The 22,197-nt window shown below is 36.0% G+C and overlaps 2 protein-coding genes across 2 annotated transcripts; both read right to left on the minus strand.

The window, feature by feature from the left end:
• Positions 1–4,149: 4,149 nt before the first annotated feature.
• Positions 4,150–15,026, minus strand: LOC122020517 (nucleolar protein 58-like). Its single transcript, XM_042578473.1, has 6 exons — positions 14,851–15,026; positions 11,887–12,047; positions 5,320–5,384; positions 4,951–5,007; positions 4,666–4,734; positions 4,150–4,603 (listed from the first exon to the last, which is right to left on the minus strand). The coding sequence occupies exons 1-6, from the start codon at positions 14,967–14,969 to the stop codon at positions 4,565–4,567; spliced, it is 510 nt and encodes a 169-aa protein (XP_042434407.1). The 5' UTR covers positions 14,970–15,026; the 3' UTR covers positions 4,150–4,564.
• A 4,536-nt stretch (positions 15,027–19,562) lies between these two features.
• Positions 19,563–21,117, minus strand: LOC122021863 (protein SRG1-like). The gene is made up of 2 exons (XM_042580037.1): positions 20,452–21,117; positions 19,563–20,363 (listed from the first exon to the last, which is right to left on the minus strand). Exons 1-2 carry the CDS (start codon positions 20,970–20,972, stop codon positions 19,784–19,786), a joined length of 1,101 nt encoding a protein of 366 aa, XP_042435971.1. The 5' UTR covers positions 20,973–21,117; the 3' UTR covers positions 19,563–19,783.
• Between the last annotated feature and the right edge of the window lie 1,080 nt (positions 21,118–22,197).

The following is a 22,197-nucleotide window of genomic DNA, read 5'->3' on the forward strand; positions in this document are numbered from 1 at the left end:
ATCAAGTCAGATCCCTCTAAATTATATCTATGGCTAAACAACAGCCGACAATTATTGCTAGTAACCGCACATGACATGCTAGAGGACAGTGAGCAAGATTTATGGAGGACTTCCAGACGATAGCAGGCATATGGTTATGACATTGTGCCTCTACTACCTGACACAGCTCCGTCGGCCAAAGGTTGAGGTGGCATCCCATGTGGACATCAATACCTCTGACTATAAAAGGGTAGGTGAAGTCAATGTTGATATGCTTTCTCACACAAGTCCTTTCATTTTCTTCCTCTCAGTCCAACACTGACTTGAATATTAGAGGGGTCATGCAGACCATCTTCGGCGTCCGTTGATCCATGTTGACATGGAGATATAGAGAAAATTCAAGTGGAAAAGAGTAAATACTCTACAAATCAGAACTGTTGTGCCCAAAGGATGTCCACATATCTCCACAATGGCATGATATTGTCCACTTTGGACCTAGGCCCTCATGACTTTGCTCTTGGGCTCTCCCCAAAAGGCTTGTCACCCTGACCTACTCTAGGCCTCCCTGCAAGCATCCGCACTCGGTCACCTTGACCTACTCCAGGCCTCCCCGAGAGCATTTGGTCACCTTGACCTGCTCTCCTTCCCACAAGTATCTGATCAACCTGACCTGCTCCAGGCTTCCCCGCAAGCATGCAGTCACCCTGACCTGCTTCGAGCCTCCCCATGAGCATCCGGTCACTCATAACCAGCTCCGGGCTACCCTCAACTTCGTTCAAGGCCACCTCATATTGCATCTGGTTTGGACCATGACTCTGATACCATTTGTTGTGCCCAAAGGATGTTCATATATCTCCACAATGGCATGATACTATCCACTTTAGGTCTAGACTCTCATGGCTTTGCTCTTGGGCTCTCCCAAAAGGTCTCATGCCAGTAGAGATATCATGCATCCTTTTTAACCCTATGATTTTTACCAAATTTTTTCAACGTGAGACTTTGATTGAACCCTAACAAGAACTCACATGGGGAGGAGACGTAAAATATTTAATATCATTTTCATTCCCATTCCAATGTGGAATAATTTTATATCCATTTTCATAATGATTTTAATTTGGGATCACTTTAATAATTATTTTTTATTCATTTAAAATTAATTTTAAAAAAATTAAATATTTTCAAATTATCTACTCATAAATGAAGTCCTTACACCTCGCAAGAAAACACCATGACTCTTTATTTTACTTTCCTTCTATGTTATTTTGTTTAAAGGGGAAAAATGTGTCAAATGAGTTATTAGAGACATGCTAATTGATGTTGCAATTTATGACATGCTAATTGATGTTGCAAATTTTGTATTAAATCTTCAAAGACTTAAATGTATCTATCATGAATAAGCATAATAATATACTTTCAGAGTTTCCATAGGTAAAATTAGAATTCTTGACCACTCGATTGGTAAAATACCCTCATTCGTCAAACAATTTTTTTTCAGAGTTTTCTAATGACTTTTTTTTTTTGTGCAAGTATATGCAGTAGAGATATTGAAATATAGTTCTAAATCGTATTGTTATATATCTTTTTTTATTTATACACATCACTACATTTGTATATAATTTTACACATAGGCATATACGATTTTTTTATTTTTTTTAAATGTTACAACATATCATTTTTTTTACTTATTGATAAGATATAATTTTAGCACAATTTCTGTATGAAAATTATATGGAAATACAAATGCAACATGACCTCCATGTGGATGAATATTTTTTATATTGACCTTTGAATATATATAAATTGTGCTTTAGATAGATTTATCTAATAAGTGAGTCCAAGAGAAAGACTATCTACCTCTAACTTAGTCAGGCATACATAACATAATAGCATATTAAATTCTAGTATACTAGATTTCAATACAATTTGAGGATGTTATGCTAATCTAAAAAAGATGAAAAAATATATTAGATATCCATAGTGATCTAAATTTTTAATCATACTACTCAATAACAAAAATACAAAACTGCCCTAGAACTTTAGAATAATTGAGTTTGGATTTTGGTTGGTAATTCACTCAAATTATTTTTACTATTTAAATGGAAATAACTAGTCTCTAGGAGGGTATCAAATGCAATGATTCAACTTTGCTTAGTGAGATAAAGACCTAATTATTATTGTTGTTGTAAATAGAAATGGTTCATCTCTAATTTCAAACTCGACAAGTTGAATCTATGAGTCTATTTTATTCAAAATATTGAGGCATTGGAACAAAAGTACTAAAAATTCCATGAAGTTGAGCAATAATGGATAGAGTCTAAGTTGAAATGTGATAAGGTTTGGACCCAGAGCCTTCTAGAGTGGCCAAAGCAGCATTTTTGTGGGCCAAACACATTATTCACCACCACTAGATGTTTCTTGAGCAAAAGTATTTTTTTTTTTTTGTGTTGACATCTTTCTTTATTTTATTGACATGTCACATATTCAAAAAAAACTTCAAGTGGAGGGAAAAAAGAGAGAAGAAAATGAACAAATATTCTTGGTGCATGCTTCAAATGGTAGGAATCCAATACACATTGGCATTTCATTGCTTTTTAAGTTTATCCAATATCTAAACATAATTTTGAATTTGTTTCAAACATCACATAGATTTTTAGTCATTACCAAGCACAATTATCACAAACTTTTTGCCTCTAAAGGTGATTGAGTCTATGTGAACTAAAAAAAGATGAATCCGTCATCCAGCGGCCCCTAGAACTGACCCCATAGGTATGGAGTCTATGTGAACTAGACTTTATTGTAAAGGGATTAGGAAGAGTATTCTTAACTTAAGTAGAATTACTTGATAATCTACCAAGTTCAGGTCCTTGTTGAATTTGAATTTTCCTATATTGAAGTTTTAGACGATGAATTCAAATCATATAAATATTTGTGTTTATGATACCTTCATTCCACTTTTAACCCCTTTTTTTTACATTGTTCTTTTTTTTTGGATAGTTTTAGTTTTTCATTGAGTCTTGGGTAGGGGAATTTTTGCAACTTTTAGAGTCAATGCAAACACACTAATCCATCCATCTGTTATTGGATTGATTTACTCGATTCACATTTTAAATTCTTGTTATGAGAATCATGATGCAACAATCTTAATGGAAAGATTATAACACACTATCCTCGTGGAGGAAAAGTTTATAAAAATCAATGAGAGTGCGAGTGACAACATTGTCACGTATCATCCTTTTGACATAAAGGTCTACTAGAAACAACCGTAAAAAATTAGGATCGACAGGGACCGGATCTAGTGCTCCTCGAGTTTGATCCATCATCAAGCTAGATACACATGACTCACACACTCTTAAACACCCTCCAAATTTGATCACTTTTCTAACGATCTTCTCAATCAATATGAGTAATCATACAGTACTCCTAAGTAAAACATGCATGCATCGAACACATCAGGATCAAGATCTAACCGCGCGAAAGGAACTAAAAAAGTTATCAATTGTGTTACACATGAGAGCAAACACATAAAGAATAAACCTAACAGAAAGTGAAACACACAAACTGCTCTCTTTGATGATCAGAAAGAACAATATTCTCAGCTCAAGCTTCTTTCGACTTTACTCATGCACCAATCGGCAACACAGTCATCTAAAGTCAATCTTTATCTATTTATTTATCCATCTATCTACCTAAAGAAGATACGATTCTCCTTGCCAGATCAGATAGTGTACGGCCTTGTCGCTTTCGGCTGAATTTTCTGTTGCAGATTTCTATGGGAAGAATCCAATTCATCTTCCAAATTGCAAGCGATTAAAGCATATGTTTGTGACTGTGTGTATAGGAAAAGCATGGCCCATGCAAATTGCAATGCATGCAGCACAGGTGTTATATATTCCCATGTACACCTTCAGGTGACTTCCTGACTTACTGTCTTTCAAAGACACAATAGTCAATATTTGGTGATTTAAAAGAAAGGTAGTATAATGTCTTCTAGCCAATACTAACATTCCAAATGCTGTATTGTAACTGATGAATTTAACAAGAATTCAATGGAAATGTCTCTTCACGATCTTTTTTATTTATAAAAATACTTTTATTTTCAACGATAGCTACTACAATTATAGCAACTAATTTCTGCTTATAGTTAAGATCATATATTATCATAGTGCATTATTATTTGGAACTGTAATATATGACTATTTAGAAATGCAATATTTATTTCATACAATTCAAAATTTTAAAGTTGGCAGAATAACTTTCATGACAACATTTCATACATACTTGGAACTGATTGACGTGAGATCTTTAAATAAACAGGTTTCTTACAACCCTACTCAAGGTTAAACTTTTTGATAGGCTGCATAAATAGTTGCCAGCTAAACGCCTAAACCCAAACATTAATCGTGCATTTGTTTCCACTTTCTACAACCTGCAAAGTATATTCTGTAACATGTTGTGATTGAGGCTCCCAATGGTTATCTTAAATCCACTGCTGTCAATTGATTGCTGTCTTTGATCCGGCGACTGTAGGCAAATGCAGCATTCCTAGCCAGATTGTGAAAAGTAAGAGTCACGACTTGAGCTTCTTTCATTTTCCTGTCTTGTGAGTTTTGGGGCTCAGTAAAACCTGTTATTCAAAAGAACATAAGAAAGATTAATCAACGAAAAGGAAGGGAGAAAAGGAATTACCTTCTTCTTCTCCTTTTTCTTCTTCTTCTTTTTCTTTTTCTTCTCTTCTGCATTATCCACTTCAAATTCCTGTAATCCATAGAACCACAGACAATCAAATTTGGACATTCTTTAAACAAAAATAGAAAAATCAAGAATACGACCAGTCTTCAAAGGAAACTGCATGCCAAATTTTACTTTCCAAAATAGGGATGTAATGTCAAGCAATCCTCTCGGTGTTGAGATTCTCATTATCACTGATTGAGAAGAGTCTAATAAGCATTAAGAGGGGAAAAAGTGAATTACCCTTTTTGTCTTTTTCCTTTTCTTCTTCTTTTCTGCTCTATCTAATTCTTCAAAAGTCTGCAATTTACAAACACACAATAGTTATACAATAGACGGTGAACTTGTACCAGATTTGTTTTGTTACACAGGTATAGCAAGACCCTGATGTTGATTTACACAAACAAAGCCCCCATTTTGCTGAACTCCCTATTAGAGCCCCTAGAGCATCTCAAGTTTACCCCTCAAACATCATAATATGCCACAGTTTAGCATAAAGATGTGATTTTAAGAGGCTGCAATAAGGAGTCTTGAAAAATAAGGAACTTTCAGGTGTACATCAATATCAGACCCTTTTTGGGTTGTTTTTTTCCACAAAGGAACTTGAAAGACCTCAGAGTCTGAATCTTCAAATGAAGCAACATGCCTTATTTTACTTCTGAATGCTGAAGATGTACCTTTAATAACAGCAGCAGAAACAGAATCGTTAGTATTTTTAAGGCATATAAAAAATGTTTCAAATTTTAGAAGTACTATTAACAGTCTTTCCACTCGATAAGTTCCTTATTATACAGGACAACCCATTTTCAGAATATTTGAAGGTATCCAAGATATAAAACTAACTTAAGCAGCATAGAATTCTCATATATTCAGAAAAGCAGTATGGTATGAAGTGCGACATAAACTTGAGCTGATGAAACAGCAAGAAGAAAAGGTAGATGTGCAGACTTATGCATATTACTTCTTGCAAAAAAGTAAAATCAGAATTCAAATATACACACGCATGTGGTAGCATAAAAACACAAACATGCTGAAAAATAATTCAACTTTGTTTTTCATATTTCCATTCAACTGTAGAGGCACAAAGACAAATGCTTCAACTACCTATGAGCATAAAATAAACTTTAAATCTTCAGTCCGGGACACAGATACAGTAAAATATTAACAAAAAATATCAACATAGAAATATGGGGATACAGGATAAAGATGCAAGCAAAATGGTTTAAATTGACTAATTATATGATTAAATGGAAGTTCAAGCTGATTCCACCTAAAGGGAAGATAATTAATAATATTCACCAATTTCCAAGGTGTGTCAAAACACAACTGCAGAAATCCCAAGGAGGCAGGAGCTATAAATTGGGAGTCAAAGCCTCTCCTATGCATTGTGAGAAGCAAAAAGCACAAGGTTGTGATTTGTGAAGGTATCACATTACTAGTATACCCTTAAAAATGTAATTAATAAAATAAATTTATTTTAAAAAACAAAAAGCCACAAAACCCTCTTTCCAATCCTTTTCAGCCAACAGCCTTTTACCCTATTCTCAAAAAAAAATTCCTCTCCTCCTTCAGCTTGTGATATGTGAAGATATCACATTTTCCCTTACTTCCCTCCCCTTTTGGCCTTTTGATTTTGGCATTTTAGAAGCATATATCATATTTATCTATTGTTCTTTATGTGTTAATTGTTAATTTGGTGCTTTTGAGTTTTCATCTATTTTGATAGTAGTAATCTTAAATCTTTTTTATTGTTTTGGAGTGTTAATTGTTGAATATTTGTTAGTTTTATCATTTCAGATTGATTCTAAGTATTCTTATTTCTTGACACATGCCTTGATTTTTTTTAGAACTATGTAATATGTTAAAGATATTTTTCAAGAAAATCAAATGTTCAAGAATCACCATCTTCTAAAAAAAGGAGTACTTGAGGAGTTATGAAACTTGTGTTGAAAAAAGTCTTAAGAGTCTTCTGATAAACTTCATATTGGTTCAGATGTAATTGATCTTCCGTCGGAACCAAGACTAAGACTTAGGATTATGGATTATGAACCCAATATTCGTCAAAGAGTTCGAAGAGAGTATTATCTAAGAGGCACATGCCAACCCTATAAGCATAAATTGAAAACTAGAGATTTCAATAACAAGCCAAGAAGATTTAATCCGTCATGGTTCAATGAATTTGATTGGTTGGAGTATAGCATTACTAAGGATGTTGTGTTTTGTCTATATTGCTATCTTTTCAAGGAGCGTGGGGAGCAAGGGGTGGTGATAAATTTGTTAGCGGGGGTTTTACGAATTGGAAAAATAAAGAACAGTTATGAGAGCATGTGGGGTCCTAATAGTGCTCATAACTTAGCTTTAAGCAAATATCGAGACGTACTAAATCAAGAACAACATATTGAGAATACTTTTGTTAAAACAAGCAGAGGAAGCGAAAATTGATTATAGGATTCGACTCGGCAGATTTCTTATGAATCATGGTCTCCCATTTCACGGTCACAATGAATCTGAAGATTCAAGCAATTGGGGACTTTGTTGAGCTATTGCATTCTCTTGCTGATAATAATAAAGAAGTCAGGAGAGCTGTACTTTAAAAAGCCCTAGCATATGAAGTTGACTTCACCTAAAATTCAAAAAGATATTATGAGGGTTGCAGCATTTGAAACAACTAAAAAGTCATAATTAGAGAGTTTGCTGATGGATTATTTTCAGTTCTCGTGATGAATGACTGCTGTTTTGAGATTTGTGGATGAAAGTGGATGTGTGGTTGAGCAATTTTTGACTCTTAAAACATGTTAGAAGTACTACTGCAAAATCACTAAAAGACTTGATGATCTATTTTTGACACATGGTTTGAGCATTTCAATGTTGTGAGGCAAAGGTTATGATAGGGCCAACAATATGCAAGGTCAGTATATAGACTTAAGGCTCTCATCTTCAAAGAGAATGAGTCCGCACATTACATTCATTGTTTTGCTCATCAACTTCAATTAGCTCTGGTGGCAGTAGCGAGGAAACATGTACTTGTTACCGGTCTTTTCAATTTAATTTCTGATATTATTAATGTGGTTGGAGCCTCATGTAAGCGACAAGATACTTTGCGCAAGTCACAAGTTGCTAGAATAATTGCTAGTCAAGAAAATGAAGAAATCCTTAGTGGATGGTGATTGAATCAAGAGACATCTCTCGCTCATCCTCGTGATACACGTTGGGGATCACATTATAGAACTCTAAATGATTTCATTACATTATTTGCATCTATGGTTGATGTACTTATTAAATTGTGGAAGAGGGCTTATTTTCAGATAAGAAGTTTGAGACATCTCGTTTGCTAAAATCTTTCGAGTTTGTGATTACTCTTCATTTGATGCAATTATTATTGGGAATAACAAATGAGTTGTCATAAGCTTTGCCAAGGAAAGATCAAGACATAGAGAATGCTATGAGATTGGTTGATATTTTTCTAAACGTCTTTAATCAAGGAGGGGTGATAGGTGGAGTTCTTTGTTGGATGCGACTTCCAATTTTTGTGGGAAACATTTTATTCATGTTCCCAATATGGATGATACATTTATAGCTCGAGGAGGATCACGACGTAGAAATGAAGATATGACAAATTTCCATCATTACCATGTTGAATTATTCAACATCGTCATTGATATGCAATTACAAGAGCTAAATAGTTGATTTAACGAGACCAACACTGAATTGTTGCTTTGTGTTGCATGTTTAAATTAGGGGTGTCAATTCGAGTGGGTCAAGTGGGTTCGAGTTGAGTTGAAGCAAGGATTTTACAAAAAAAAAAAAAAAAAATCCCAACCTAAACCTGAACACAACACGAAAACCCTAAACCCAAACCCGGTTAACCTAACCAACATGAATAACCTGATTAAAAAAGACTTTTTTTTTGTTATTTTCCCATTAATTCTTCACTTTTATCTCAATACTTTATCATTATTATACTAACCTTAATATTGATATACATAAAAGCATTTTAATTTTCAAAATAAAATTTTATTTAACTAAAAAAACTCACTAAACCCTAAATTCAAATTAACCCGATCCTAACACAATCCTAAAAACCCCTAACTCGAGCCTGAACCAAACCTAAAAATCCCGAACCTGAACCTGATATTTTTCGAGTCAACTCAAGTTGAGTTTATTTTTGAAACTCCTAGCTTAAAGCTATCTAATTCTTTTGCTTCTTTTGACAATTAAAAGTTGATTTGATTAGCTGAATTCTATCCAAGAGATTTTTCTAATATTGACCTTTTGGAACTCTCAAATCAGCTTCAAACTTTCATCATAGATGTTTGCTCAGATATCAAGTTTACAAATTTAAAGGGATTGAGTGGCATTACTCGACTAATGGTGGAAAATATAAGAGGCGTAGCATATCCATTGGTTTACAAGCTTTTAACATTGACTTTGATTTTGTCAGCTGCAACTTCCACAATAGAAAGAGCATTTTCAGCTATGAAGATTGTCAAGAATCAACTTCGCAACAGAATGGGTGATCAATGGTTAAATGACTCTTTGGTGGCATATATTGAAAAAGATATATTTAGTAACTTATCAAATGATTGTATCATAAATTATTATCAAAAATGAAAGACTATAAAGGTCAATTGTAGGTCACATTTGAACTGATAATGTTTTAACTTTTATGCTCATCTTTTAGTTGATATAAATTATACTTTTGTAATTTTATATGAATTGCGCCTCCCTCCCCTAAACTATTTCTGAGTCCGCCCCTGTTCCTAAGGTGGGTTCCACTACCATAACACGCTATTAAAAAAACTGGCAATCAATATCAAATGATATGGTTATATATGTTTGGTTTCTTATCTAGTTATATGACTAGATTTCTAGTACACAGTTTAAATCAAGAAAAAAACAGGGTGTTCAATGAATTGAACTTTGCTATATTGCTCCTTCAGCCAGATTTCATTTTCCTTCACTTTGTCCTACCCTCTTTAATCTCTCATGTGACAATTAAATTATATAACTGATACAACATTCATCACAATTGTTGTTCACCAAAGTGACCTTGTAAGTTGGAAAGTCAAGTCTAATTTATGCACAATGACCATATCATGTTAGTCATTATGACCAAAGGCCCCTCTCATTAGAGACCACAGGTGATGGCACTCTCATCATGTTATTCTATGAACATTGACTTTGACGTTGCAAACCATGAGTTCCAACAAGCTCTAGTGACAAAATACAAGCCAAAGGGAAATGATATCCTTAAGCCTCATGAGGGTTGAGGTTCCCCACTCCTTATCAACATGTGACTAAAGCCTTTCATGAGAGGAAGCCTACAAAACTAAAACTTTGTTACCTGAACACCCGTTCGGGGCTACCCTCATAGGTCAGGGTACCCGAGTGCACCCTGGATGCCATGATTCTTTGCACATCGGGGCGCCCGGGGTGCACCCAAGTGCCCAAACCTGTGAGGATACCCACCGAACGGGTGTGTAGGGTATCAGAGCTGTACAAAACTATCCTTAAGTTATCATTCCATTAACGGAGTTCCTATGTCTAATCGAAACAATATATTTCTATACTATGATTAAGTTTCGATATGATTCTAGTATGCACTTTTATGTTCTTCTAGCATGACAGTATAAATCATACGTGTTTAAATAAATAGCAAAGCCCTACACATATATTTCACTACTCAATGTCACCGGTAATACGCTAATACACCACATGTCTCTAAGTGTCACCACTATACGTACCACATCCATTAGTTGACCAACTCCACACCATTTGTGTTAGAGACCGCACTGGTGTACATACTCAGTGCTGCAACAGAACAATGAACTCTCAACAATTCCATGCCACTGAGAACAGCTAGAATGGTGAGCCCTCAAGAATCAGAGCACCACAAACTCACAACAACATTATGTCATCGTGAAATCCACCACAATACCAGCCTACCACATCTTTCTAAACCTTGGCAATCTCATTTCTCCCTCTCCTTAATCCTACACTTGTGTTGATACTGAACCGGTTTCAGTTGACTAGAAGAAGGAAATGTTTCAATTGTGCTAAGCAAAACAACGGATTTCAATCCATGCCCTTAAGTTCCATGATCAACATATTTTGCCAACATTTACAATCAACACTAACTAAAATGTACACAAGAATTATGATGGCAAACCCAAGATTTAGGTTAGGGACTAAGAGGGCACTAATAAATATTTTCAACTACATAAAAATTGGGGCTTCAAGACACTCAAATAAAAAAGAAAAAAGTAAGGTCCAACATTGCATTCATATGTTAAATAAAGGCATTAGTATGTTTTAGTAAATCAATCATATCACCAGTCATTTACTATAAAGTAGAGGCTCCTATCCTCACATATAACTCAAATATACTAGTTTTCATTTTGGCCTGCAATGTGACCAGTATTGTAAATGGCAATAGGCGGTGGCAAGGCGGTCAATAACCGCCTACTGCCTCGGTCATGCCTAGGCGGTTTAATTATATATATATATATATATATATAATTTTATTAAGCTTTAATTAAATTTATTTAAATTATCTTAATCATATCTAGGAGATAATTAAAATTATTAATATAAAGTTATTCAATTAAACCCTATGTTAAAACCTAAACCATTGTGCACTGTTTCGGCTTATCGTGTGAGCCTGGACGCTTCACCCTAACCCGGGTGATGCTTCCGGGCAACGCTTCTGGATGAGTCGTTGAGCTCGGGTGACGCTTCCAGACGAGTTAGGCTCGGGCAAGGCGTCCGAGCAACAACGCGTTCACGGGTAGCGGCGGCGGCGGTTCCACCTGTTTAGAGTGAGTTGTTGACGTTGACTGCCTACCACATCGCCTACGGCAAAAGCAGTGTAATTGATGCCCGCCTCCTGCCTAGGCGACTGCCTCAGCCGCCATTTAGAACACTGAATGTGACTTAAGCTTTAAAAGGACACTCGAAACCATCAAGGTGTTTCTCTTTTTTGCTAGTTTCCTCCCCAAGGTCCGCATTCAAGATCAGCATTTTGATCAATCTTGACAAGAAAGAGAGTGGTTTGCTTAAAAGCACTTTTAGATTATCATTGATGATAGAATACCAAGGTGACTGATCCTATGAAGTTTCTTAAATTTATAATATACAGAACAGTTCATCGAACAACAAATTAGAGTAACAAAGTTTCACCTTTACTAGGAACAGCAACTTCTTTAGCATTTTTTACAGCAAGTTCCACATGTTTAGGATCCAAACTGCTTAAACCATCAGGCTGTTGAAGCTTTCTTTCAAGGAATTTTGCTAGAGCAGCAGCTTTGTTAGTTGTCATAGGTCCATTCGGGTGAGCCAACCTATATGAAGAATAATGTCACCCAATAATCAGGCATGTGAGAGTTATCCAAGAAAGCATCACTAAAAAAATAATAGCATAGAAATAGACAAGCAAAACCTAGATAAATTTGCATCTAAAAAACCATTGTAATGAATTGATATGCAGACGATGCTCACTCCCTATAGAAGCACTAAAAGATACTTAGTCCACTAGAAAGGCTCCTAGATATAGAAGACACATGTATCATAATAACATGGGACCCAACTTATTTGCTAACATTCAACAAGACGTGTGAAATTATCTTCCACGGGGACACCCTTAATCGTCCACTTCGCACTTATATGAAGTGACAGAAGACTTGGCAGAACATCTTGCTCCCCTACACAATAGAATCGAATTCTTTGTGGGGCCAATGGCATAGTTAGGGTTTTAATCAATTCAAGTTTTTTGATTTAATACCATTAAGCATTTTACCAGTTCATTTATTTAGTTTTTTAAAGAATTGTTTAGATTTGTTAAGGTTTTTCCATAACTCAATCATATTTTTTAAAAATTCAGTCATAATCCCGATCTATTAAACGGTTAAGTTTCTCTTGTATTAATTTATTTTCAGCTTAATATAATTTTCTTTCTTTGTTGCTCGAGAATTTGTGCTTTTGCAACACAATTCATTTTTGTTGTATCCCACAAGTACACAAAATCAATAAAATGAGATTTGAAGAGATTTGACTAGAATAAATTGATAAGTATAATGGAGTAATCAATTGTTGTTAATCATCATGTGGCAAGTCTAATTTTTGATAGATTTATTATTTTACTTAAATCTATTAATAATTGTATAACTTACACTTTTATAAATGCAATTGATGTTCAATAATAATTTAATAAGATTGTATATGTATCCATATAATATATATGCACTATGTAATCACATAACCTTATATTGCCTGAATACTTTTTAAATCCTAGCTAGTGAATTATTTGAAGTCATTAAATAAAAATGGTTGGAATTTGAGGTAAATTCATTTATGGTCACCTCTTTGTAAGAGGAAGGGAAGGTTAAATAAATGTTACGGTTTTAGAAATTTTAGGCGACATATAGCCAACTTGCAACATAGAGCATAAGCAATATGCAAAGGATATGCAAGAGCACTAGCAGGCATTAAAAATTTTAATTAAATTGATATAAACTTTAAGAATGACTAACATATATATATATAATAAAGTATATTGATCATTCAAAAAAAATCACCAATAACAAGTAAACAAGTCATAAATAAATTCAATAGAAATAATACATCATTTTACATAGCAAGAGAACCCAACACAAAACACAAGTATATAATCGAACAATGTATATTCATATTTAACGCAACAATATCTCACCGTGAGAAGGAAAACAATTTTATACAACGAGCTTCTCTATCATAATCACTCATATGATCACACAAGTTTCTTTTAAAAATAACAAATACAATAGTGTGGTAATGTTTTTTTCCTAAACCTCCATATTTTATAAGATACTTATTAGGTAATTCTCATGAAAATGCCTAATCATCAAAAGCAATATTATACTAATTGATGCAGAATTTAATCAATTAAAAAAAATATGAAGATGATAATGAGATAAGGTCTTTATGAATAATGAAAATTCAATCAAAAGTGATGCATTAGATATGCCTAATGCTTACTGTTCTCAATTGCCCTTTCCAACCCCTAGTGTTGAATACCAACAATCAGAATCCTAGTACTTAAACAGATAGTCTAATAACTTTCACTTAAACTGCAAATAACTATTCGGTAAATATAACATATTTGGTACTTTTATGGTTCCTATCACTTGATTTTAAATTCCAAAGAACCCTCTGTAGGGCCTTATGCAATGAGGACAACATGAGCACCTAGCGCCACCTAGAACTCTTAGGAGGAAGCCAGTGATAGATACATTACTAACAGCTTCAGATTCTATTAATGCAAGGTTTTATTTGTAACAAGAAAGTTATATATCATCACATTAGACATGGATAAGTAAACAAAAGAGCCAAGTCTTAGCATCTGCTACTGCCAAATCAAGAATAGTCCTCATCATGGACCATCATGGCAAAGTCAAGCATCTTTTTAAATGCTGTCTTTTTAAGTGACATATTTTTGTTGTTTCTCTTTGAAAGTATCAATTTTTCTATCCATGGTAGACAAATTGCAGAAATTGTCTTCTAGATTTCCCACTGCTACTTCATCTAAAAATTAACAATATAATATAAAAAGGGAAATATCAAGGTAGCAACTTACCGCCAACTTTTCTTCATCCACCTAATTCCCTTTACTTCTAAGAAATTTGGCATTCTCTTTCATAAGGTATACAGAAATTTCTTATTAAATGTCAGCAGTTTCAACGTTTATAATATAACCCTACCTTTCTAATAAAATGCCGAGGCTTTGAAACCAACCAAATGCATTCCCCAATATGTAAACCCTTTGAATCGTTTTCCATTTGTTATGAATACTAAGATAACACAAAAGAATACAAATAAAATACATATAGTACCGAGTCAACATTATAGAATTTGGATAAAGGTCGATTCTTGATGACAACAGACAACCAATATTGCTACAAGGTCCACCTTTAATTTTTTTTCATCGAAAGCAAGATTTAAAGAGATCGAATTGGCCAGAGTTTCTTTCACTTAATACTGTAAAAGATAAAAGACCACTTCAATGTTCATTAATTCAACCAAATTAGATTAAGTTTCTACACTACGTTAATAAAAGAAGACATCGCCGGAGATATATAGCAAACAGGAGGACAAAGAAGGGCAACTAACCTAGGCTGCGAATGGAAAGCAGAAGGCGGCGGCGCAGGTAGTGGCGCAAATTTGCTACCGCGTAGCGCCCGACGCTCATCTTCAGTGAGAGATCCGAGAGCCTCTTCGGATTCCGCCATTTTTGGCACCGCAAAATCCCTAATTACGCGTTCGTTGGACAAATGAGTCACCAGCCGCCGCATTCAGCCTGCACCGATCTTATAAAGAGGTATAATCGCGACCGACCACCAGCAAGCCGATCCGACCCGATCCGACCACCCATTTTAAAATCTTTTTCCCCATTTTTTTTATTTTCTAAAAAGCATCCATTCATATATATATATGGACAATTTATCAAAAACATATTCCAATTTTTAAATTTCTCAAAAAACATCTGCTACTTTATTATTTATCAAAGGATGTATTTTTTTTATAATATTTTTCTCATTCTATCCTCTTGATTTTTTTTTCTCTATCATTTCTTTCTTTTTATGCCTGCAATGTTTCTTCTCTTTCCTCTCCTCTTTTTTCCTCTCTTTTACATGTCAATTCTTTTAAAAACATTTTAAGCGATATAAGTCCATCAATGAATTTCAACCAAAACTCACCGATGGATCTAGAGAGTTCTAATTGCACTCATTTTAATTCTTGTGGATTTCTGGAGTTGCAAGGAGTTCAAATATACTATCCATTATTTATTTTGACTTATCAGAGGTGTTAAAATGTAATAAGAAAAAATCGTCAAAATTCTCCAAGTTAGGCTTAATATGATTATATATCAGGCTCAACTTGGACCTAATATCATTCTATATCAGGCCCAACTTGGGCTTAATATCATTCTATATCAGACCCAACTTGGGCTTAATATCATTCTATATCAGGCCCTCGTTGGGCCCGATATGATGATTCCATATCAGACCCAATGTGGAGATTTTTTATTATTCTTTCTTATTACATTTTAACACCTCTGAGAAGTTGAAATAAACAATGGATAGTATATTTGAACTCCTTGCAACCCCAGAAATCTATAGGAACTAAAATGAGTGCAATTGGAGTTCTCTAAGTTCATTAGTAGGTTTTGGTCAAAATCCACTGATGAACCTAGATAGCTCTGATTGCACTCATTTCAGTTCCTATGGATTTCTAGGGTTGCGGGGAGTTCAAATATGCTATCCATTGTTTATTTCGATTTCTCAAATGTGTTAAAATGTTTTTAGTAGAATCAACGTGCAAAAGAGAGAAAAAAAGAGGAGAGGAAAGAGAAGAAACGTTGCAGACATAGGAAGAAAGAGAAGAGAGAAATGACAGAGAAAATAAAAAGAAAAGTAATCAGGAGGGTAGAATAGGGAAAACACTATAAAAAAGGTGTATTATTTGGTAAATAATAAAATAGCATGCGCCTTTTGGTAAATTTAAAAATTTGAATACGTCTTTTGGTAAATTATCATGTCAATATATCTTGATGGAATCCAGAGACCGGAGTTACTCTCGAGCACCTGGACTCACTTCTTAAAGTATTCACAATCGTGGGAGCTCTTGGAGAGCTCCCTCGTTGTCAAATTCACGTCACGTCAAAAGTAAAGAATCATTCACATCTTTCCACTATCAAAAAAAACCTCTCAACAACTCTTTCATGGTCTCACACTTTTTCATTATATATATATCTCAGCTCTCATTCATATTTTACATTATATATAACTAAATTTTTATAAAATTTAAATCCATAAATGGCTAACATAGAATAACATTAATAATTAAAAAAAATACATAAATATTACGGTACATCAAATAAAAAGATAAATTATAATAATATATAAAAATAAAGTTAAACACATTATGCAAGTCATGTCTCTGTTTAATTTTTCCAACCATTTTCTCATGTATATGAAGTTGTCCTGGTATCATTTCACTAGTATCCTTCATAAGAATTTTATAATCCTTGTAAAAGATCTCAGCTTTTCGCAAGACCATTTTTTGCATTTGATATTCTTTAATATCTTGTCATTTTTTGTCGATATTTTGTTACATTGTGTCGCCCTCTCTAACTTTAGATTTATCCTTCCTCTTCGTTGTCTTTTTCCCTATCAGACGAATATGGACTTTAAAGTCATCCACATCAATACTTGTATTTGGATTTTGATATTAAAGTGTTGTCTTCTGATTTGGATGTCCTTGCCTTCTTGCTAAAGTAATGAATAACTGATTGTAGAGCATATTTCTCATATTCTATGAGAACTCTCCACACATGCATATACTTAAAGTTCTCATTATTGTTGTTATCTTTCCACATATTCAGTGCGTTCTTTAACACATTCTCATCACTCCAACCACTTTGACGATGAGTATAAAAATGATTATAAGTTGTAAAAAATTCATTTACCATCGGCATAAACTTATTGTAATGTGATTTTAGTCGCTAATAGCGTCTCGTCATAGTCCAGTGGCCTGAAACTTGTAGTAATCAACTATATGTTTCCAACAAGCTTGATCCTTTTGGTTATTATCAATGATTACGTTAGTACTGATAGTTGCCCATGACTTCACAAGGACCAGGTCTTCATCGAAAGATCAAAATCTTCATTTCGAATAACCTTTCTTCAGTTCAACTTCACACTCTTCTTGTGATGAGTGTGGTGGCCGCTAAGTTGATGGAACATTTGATGGCGTTAGAGATTCTTTATCGCTGATAGATTGGTCGATAGTAGTCTTTCTTGATTCATTGAAAACATGACTAATGGTTGAGAAGGAGAAAATAAGTAAGGCAGAGAAGACATCCCAAATTTGTTACCTATAGCTGACTAATCTTACGGTGGATACATACCAAATGAAGCTGGGATGACATTACTTGGATTCTTTGAAAATTTTTAAGAACTTTGCGAATTTGGGAAATTTAGAGGATATTATGGAGCATATGAAATATTTTGGAAATTTGAAGGGTATTATATGTGAGAGAGAAAATGAGGATACTAGACATTTAGAGGAATGTGAGTATTTTGAAAATATATATTTTCTTCCATATTTGAAGAATTCAAAAGATCGGTAAAACAAGTATTAAAATTTTGATCCATTTCGAATACAAATAGAGAATGAAAGGAAAAAGGAAGAAGTAGAAAGTGAAGAGAATGATAAGATGAATGAAAAAAAATGAGAGATTGAAGATGTATTTATAGATTTTTTTAAAAAATTTAAAAATTAAAATTTTATTGTTGAACAACGACTAACAAATTAATCATTGCTCAACAGTTAATTTGTTAGTCATTGTTCAATTTCAATTTTTTTTCTCTGAACAAATATTAAAAACGAATCATTTTAATTAAAAAAAAACTTAAAGGAGCAGCTCCGCAAACACGGAACCGCTTCTCCAAGAAATCGAAGGAGCTCCCCCCTAATCACCATGTCCACATGGGAGCTCCAAATGAGCTCCCATTGTGGATGCCCTTAACCCGTCAATCTCCTTTCCCGAGTACTCCCGACTCCACTCTCCTGAGCACTCGGCATCTCTCGAGCACTTGGCGTCCGATGATCTATTTGGATTGGAAAGGTCACTCGGGATTTGCACTTGGCGTTCGACAACTCATTCAAACTCGGGAAGGTCGCTCGAGATTTGCGCTCTCGAGCACTCGACATCTCCTCGTGCTCTTGAGCACTTGACACCCAATAATGTCCCATTCAAACTCGGGAAGGATAGCCAGTCTCCTTGCCTGAGCACTCATTCTTAGTCTAATGATATCCCATTTAGACTCAGAGACCTAGAAACTCGATAATCTATTCAATCAATTTGGTACTTGACTTCAACCTCCAATAATGGCACTGAGTAAGATAATGATTATCCTATGGACTACCGAGAAAGGAAGATTGAGGATCTAAAATGAAGAAAATACGTTATTCTATGCATTTTATCACAATAAAAATTTTATTACGAATAAAGAATAATTTCTGAACGTCTAAACATGACTCTAATATAGATTAATCTAAAATTCAAATAAATGAAAGAAATTATAATTAATAGATCTTATTTCAAATCTTATAAATAAAGGAAATAGATCTTTTACCCAAAGGAAATAAATTAAAATTAACATATCTTAATTTTAATCTTGTAAAAAATGAAAATAAATCCTTTACTCGAAAAGAAAAGTTCATAACTGAGCGATCTTAACTCAAAACAGAACATGGATCAAGATAAATTCTCTCCTATAAATACCAAGATACCAAAATTATTCTAATATCCTAAAAGTAAAAATTATAAAAAAATAGTAAAAAGGTTCTGGGAAGAATTTAAATAGTAGAATTTGGGATTAAAATTTGACGATTATGATTTCATAATAATAAATATAGATTTTTGAATGGTAGACGTGATTATCGGTAAAATCATTTCAAATTTCGAGTAAAATTATATATTTTTTTTAAATTTGAAGGATTATATTAGACTTCATCATATGTGAACCTGCATCAAACAACCCGGCACAAAACGACATCCGGCCAACGAGTCGATCATGTTAAGTATACGGCGCTGTCACCCTTGTGTCATAACCACCAACAATATTAAGTATACTGTCTAATGGCTGTCACCCTTAGCGCCCTAATCGTCTTTTGTCCTTTTCTCTCTTCAACATTTCTCTCGCATTTTCACAGGCTTCCTCTTTTAGTCTTGCGCTGACACACTCGAATGGGCCACATCAACAATGCCAGCCTCCACTAACGTGCTTTGACTCATAGTCCACTGGGAGAATCTCTGACTTAGAATATGTATAATTATCATTATTATATATGCAAAATTAACATGATAATTAACTTAATTATATTACACTTTACCAGCACCTGTACATTTATACTGTCGACAGACATTAATTTCTAGTACACCAACTAAAATGTCACAATTCAAGCTGCTGTTCTGTTCTATCTGCAGGCACGTTGTGTGCGGTAACAACTAGTTAAAGTATTGCAGTAGATTCGGTCAGTAGCTAGTCTGGATCTTCGCGAATTCCAGCGTCTTCTTCCCTTGCAACTTGTTTGTGACGTAGTGGCGGCTGTACTCGCCGTGGTTGAACCGCCGGTACCTGCACGGTTGATTGTCGTCGACGAGCTCAGGAACAGGCCCCAGCTCCACCTCGTAGCTCGGGGCATAGAACGTCACCACCGAGAGCCTATCCATCTCCTCGTCGGTGACCACTCTGTGCTCCACGCTCTTGTACCTGCCGTTGGTCAGCACCTCAATACTGTCGCCAACGTTGACGACGAGGGCGTTGGCGATGGGATGCACAGGCACCCACGCGCCGTCCTTGAGGATCTGCAGGCCGACAGAGCGCGTGTCTTGCTGCAGGACGGTGAGCGCGCTGCCGTCGGAGTGAGGGCTGAGGCCCAGCACCAGGTCCGGCCTTGCGCACGGCGGGTAGTAGTTCATCCTCACAGCTTGCACCGCCTCGCCGAACATGTCGTTGAAGTAGTCGGGGCTCAGCCCGAGGCTCCTCGCTATCAGAATCAGCAAGATTTGGCACATCCTCCTTATGCGGCTCGAGTACTTCTCCAATGTCTCACTGGAACAGATAGAATTGCTGATCGTCTACTTAAATGAAGGATTTGGGAGAATTAAGGAAGAACAGAGAAAGATCAATGGAGTAGCACCTCAAAGAGGCTGGTTTTGCAGGCCAGAGATGGGGCTTCCTGATGAAGGCAGGCTCGACGCCGAGGGCGAGCATGTTGCACCAGTCCAGCTTCTGGTCCTCGGAGAAGACGAAGGCGTGGCCGTAGCCTTGGATCGTGCCGGGCGCCATCGGGCACTTCTCCTTCTCTTCGAGAGGCAGCATGAAGAACTCCTTCGCCAGAGTCTCCATGCTCTCCAGCAACCCCTCCTCTATGCCATGGTTGATCACCTGGAAGAATCCCCACTCCTCGCAGGCCGAGCAGAGCCTGGCCATCTCTTCCTGGCTCTGCCTCCTGCCGCCGCGCACCAGCTTCGACAAGTCGATGACAGGCACGCGCAGGGAAGCGAGGACCGCGTCCGCCGCCGGCCTTTCGGTCGAGTCGCGAATGTACCGAGCGGGTATAGCCGTCGGCTGCGCGCGCCGCAGCTCCTGGATGTCCTGAACGTCTCCCACCTTGATCTCCGAAGTAGCGTCGGAAGACGGCAGCAGAGTCGACGCCATGGAACCAATGCTAGCTAGCTACTCTGCTTCAACTAGCTCCTGTCTTCCTTGCGCCTCTCCCTCTCCGGCATTATATAGTGTCCGGGAGCTCTCCCTCAGCCGTCCTTGGTGCTCTCTCTCTCTCTCTCCAGCGAGAGCGTGGGCGACCATTGACCCCGTGGGTGATCCGAGATGACATGGGCCGGAAGTTATTGTAAGGAGGTCATCGGGTCGAAATTCAGTGGCAACGGGGGAATAAATCCCCTATCCCTGTATCTCACCCGGTCTGTCCCATGTTAGCTCGGGTACTGCGATTTACCTCCCTCACAATGAACGTGGGTCCGGTCGATGGAGGCCATGGGGGCGAGGGTTTCATCTTTTGCTACAAAGACCATTGACCATGTGGATCATCCGGATTAGTACATGGCGGAACTTGCCACAATGAGACGGCAAGGTCAATCCTCGAGACAGCTGAGGAATAAATTTTTTATCCTCGTATTACACTTTGTCCATCATATGCCCGTTTGAATGCTATGATTTACCTGTTCTGTGATGACCTTGGGTCGGATTTCGCCTTTTTTATCACAGTGGGCGACCAGGCCGACGTAACCGCAAAAATCCTTGGACGGAGAGGCGATGGGATCTCAACGTAGAATCTAGCAAGCAATTTTCTACTCTCCCACTGAGATTGTGGGAACCAGTTGCTTCCTTAGCTCCCAACCGTCGTTAGTGCCTTGGTGACATGCAGCAGGAGTTCTTGTCGTCGCATGGTGGAGTGGAATAAGAACAGGCCGGGACAGGGAGGCATCGACTGCCCACAAATCGACGGCATAAAATCTCTAATGAGGTTTGGTTTGTGGGTTCGAAGGGGGGTTTCACTACAAAACTACAAAAATAGTTAAATTAGGATAGAGTTTTAAGTATTTAGGATTAATTTAAAAAAATATGGAGAATTTGATAAATTTCTTATATAGAATATAATTGAGATGATTAAAATTGAGAAGTATGTCAAGTGTTATTTGTGATGATAAAGTAATTCAACTTAAAAGAAAATTTTATAAAATTATGATTACACCTATTATATTAGTTGAATGTTGGATTATGATTTAAAAATATGAGTAGAAAATGAAAATATTAAGATGAATGCATATAAAAATGGATCCAAAAATTAGAGTTAGGAGAGGATTTGAATTAGGAGTGCAAAAAAATAAGGTTGTTCGTGAACTTTTCGAGCCGGTTCAAAAAT

Source organism: Zingiber officinale, chromosome 9A (genome assembly GCF_018446385.1).
Source record: "Zingiber officinale cultivar Zhangliang chromosome 9A, Zo_v1.1, whole genome shotgun sequence".
Lineage (NCBI taxonomy): Eukaryota > Viridiplantae > Streptophyta > Magnoliopsida > Zingiberales > Zingiberaceae > Zingiber > Zingiber officinale.

What these genes read in the sequence shown, in the direction of transcription:
- LOC122020517 (XM_042578473.1), bottom strand. Translation starts at nt 14,969, where the DNA reads ATGGCGGAATCCGAAGAGGCTCTCGGATCTCTCACTGAAGATGAGCGT. An exon ending in GCTTTCCATTCGCAGCCTAG is followed by an intron (nt 12,048 to 14,850) that starts GTTAGTTGCCCT and finishes TTCTTCATATAG; the next exon opens with GTTGGCTCACCCGAATGGAC. An exon ending in AGAAAAAGGAGAAGAAGAAG is followed by an intron (nt 4,604 to 4,665) that starts GTAATTCCTTTT and finishes TTTGAATAACAG; the next exon opens with GTTTTACTGAGCCCCAAAAC.
- LOC122021863 (XM_042580037.1), bottom strand. Translation starts at nt 20,972, where the DNA reads ATGGCGTCGACTCTGCTGCCGTCTTCCGACGCTACTTCGGAGATCAAG. An exon ending in GCAAAACCAGCCTCTTTGAG is followed by an intron (nt 20,364 to 20,451) that starts GTGCTACTCCAT and finishes TATCTGTTCCAG; the next exon opens with TGAGACATTGGAGAAGTACT.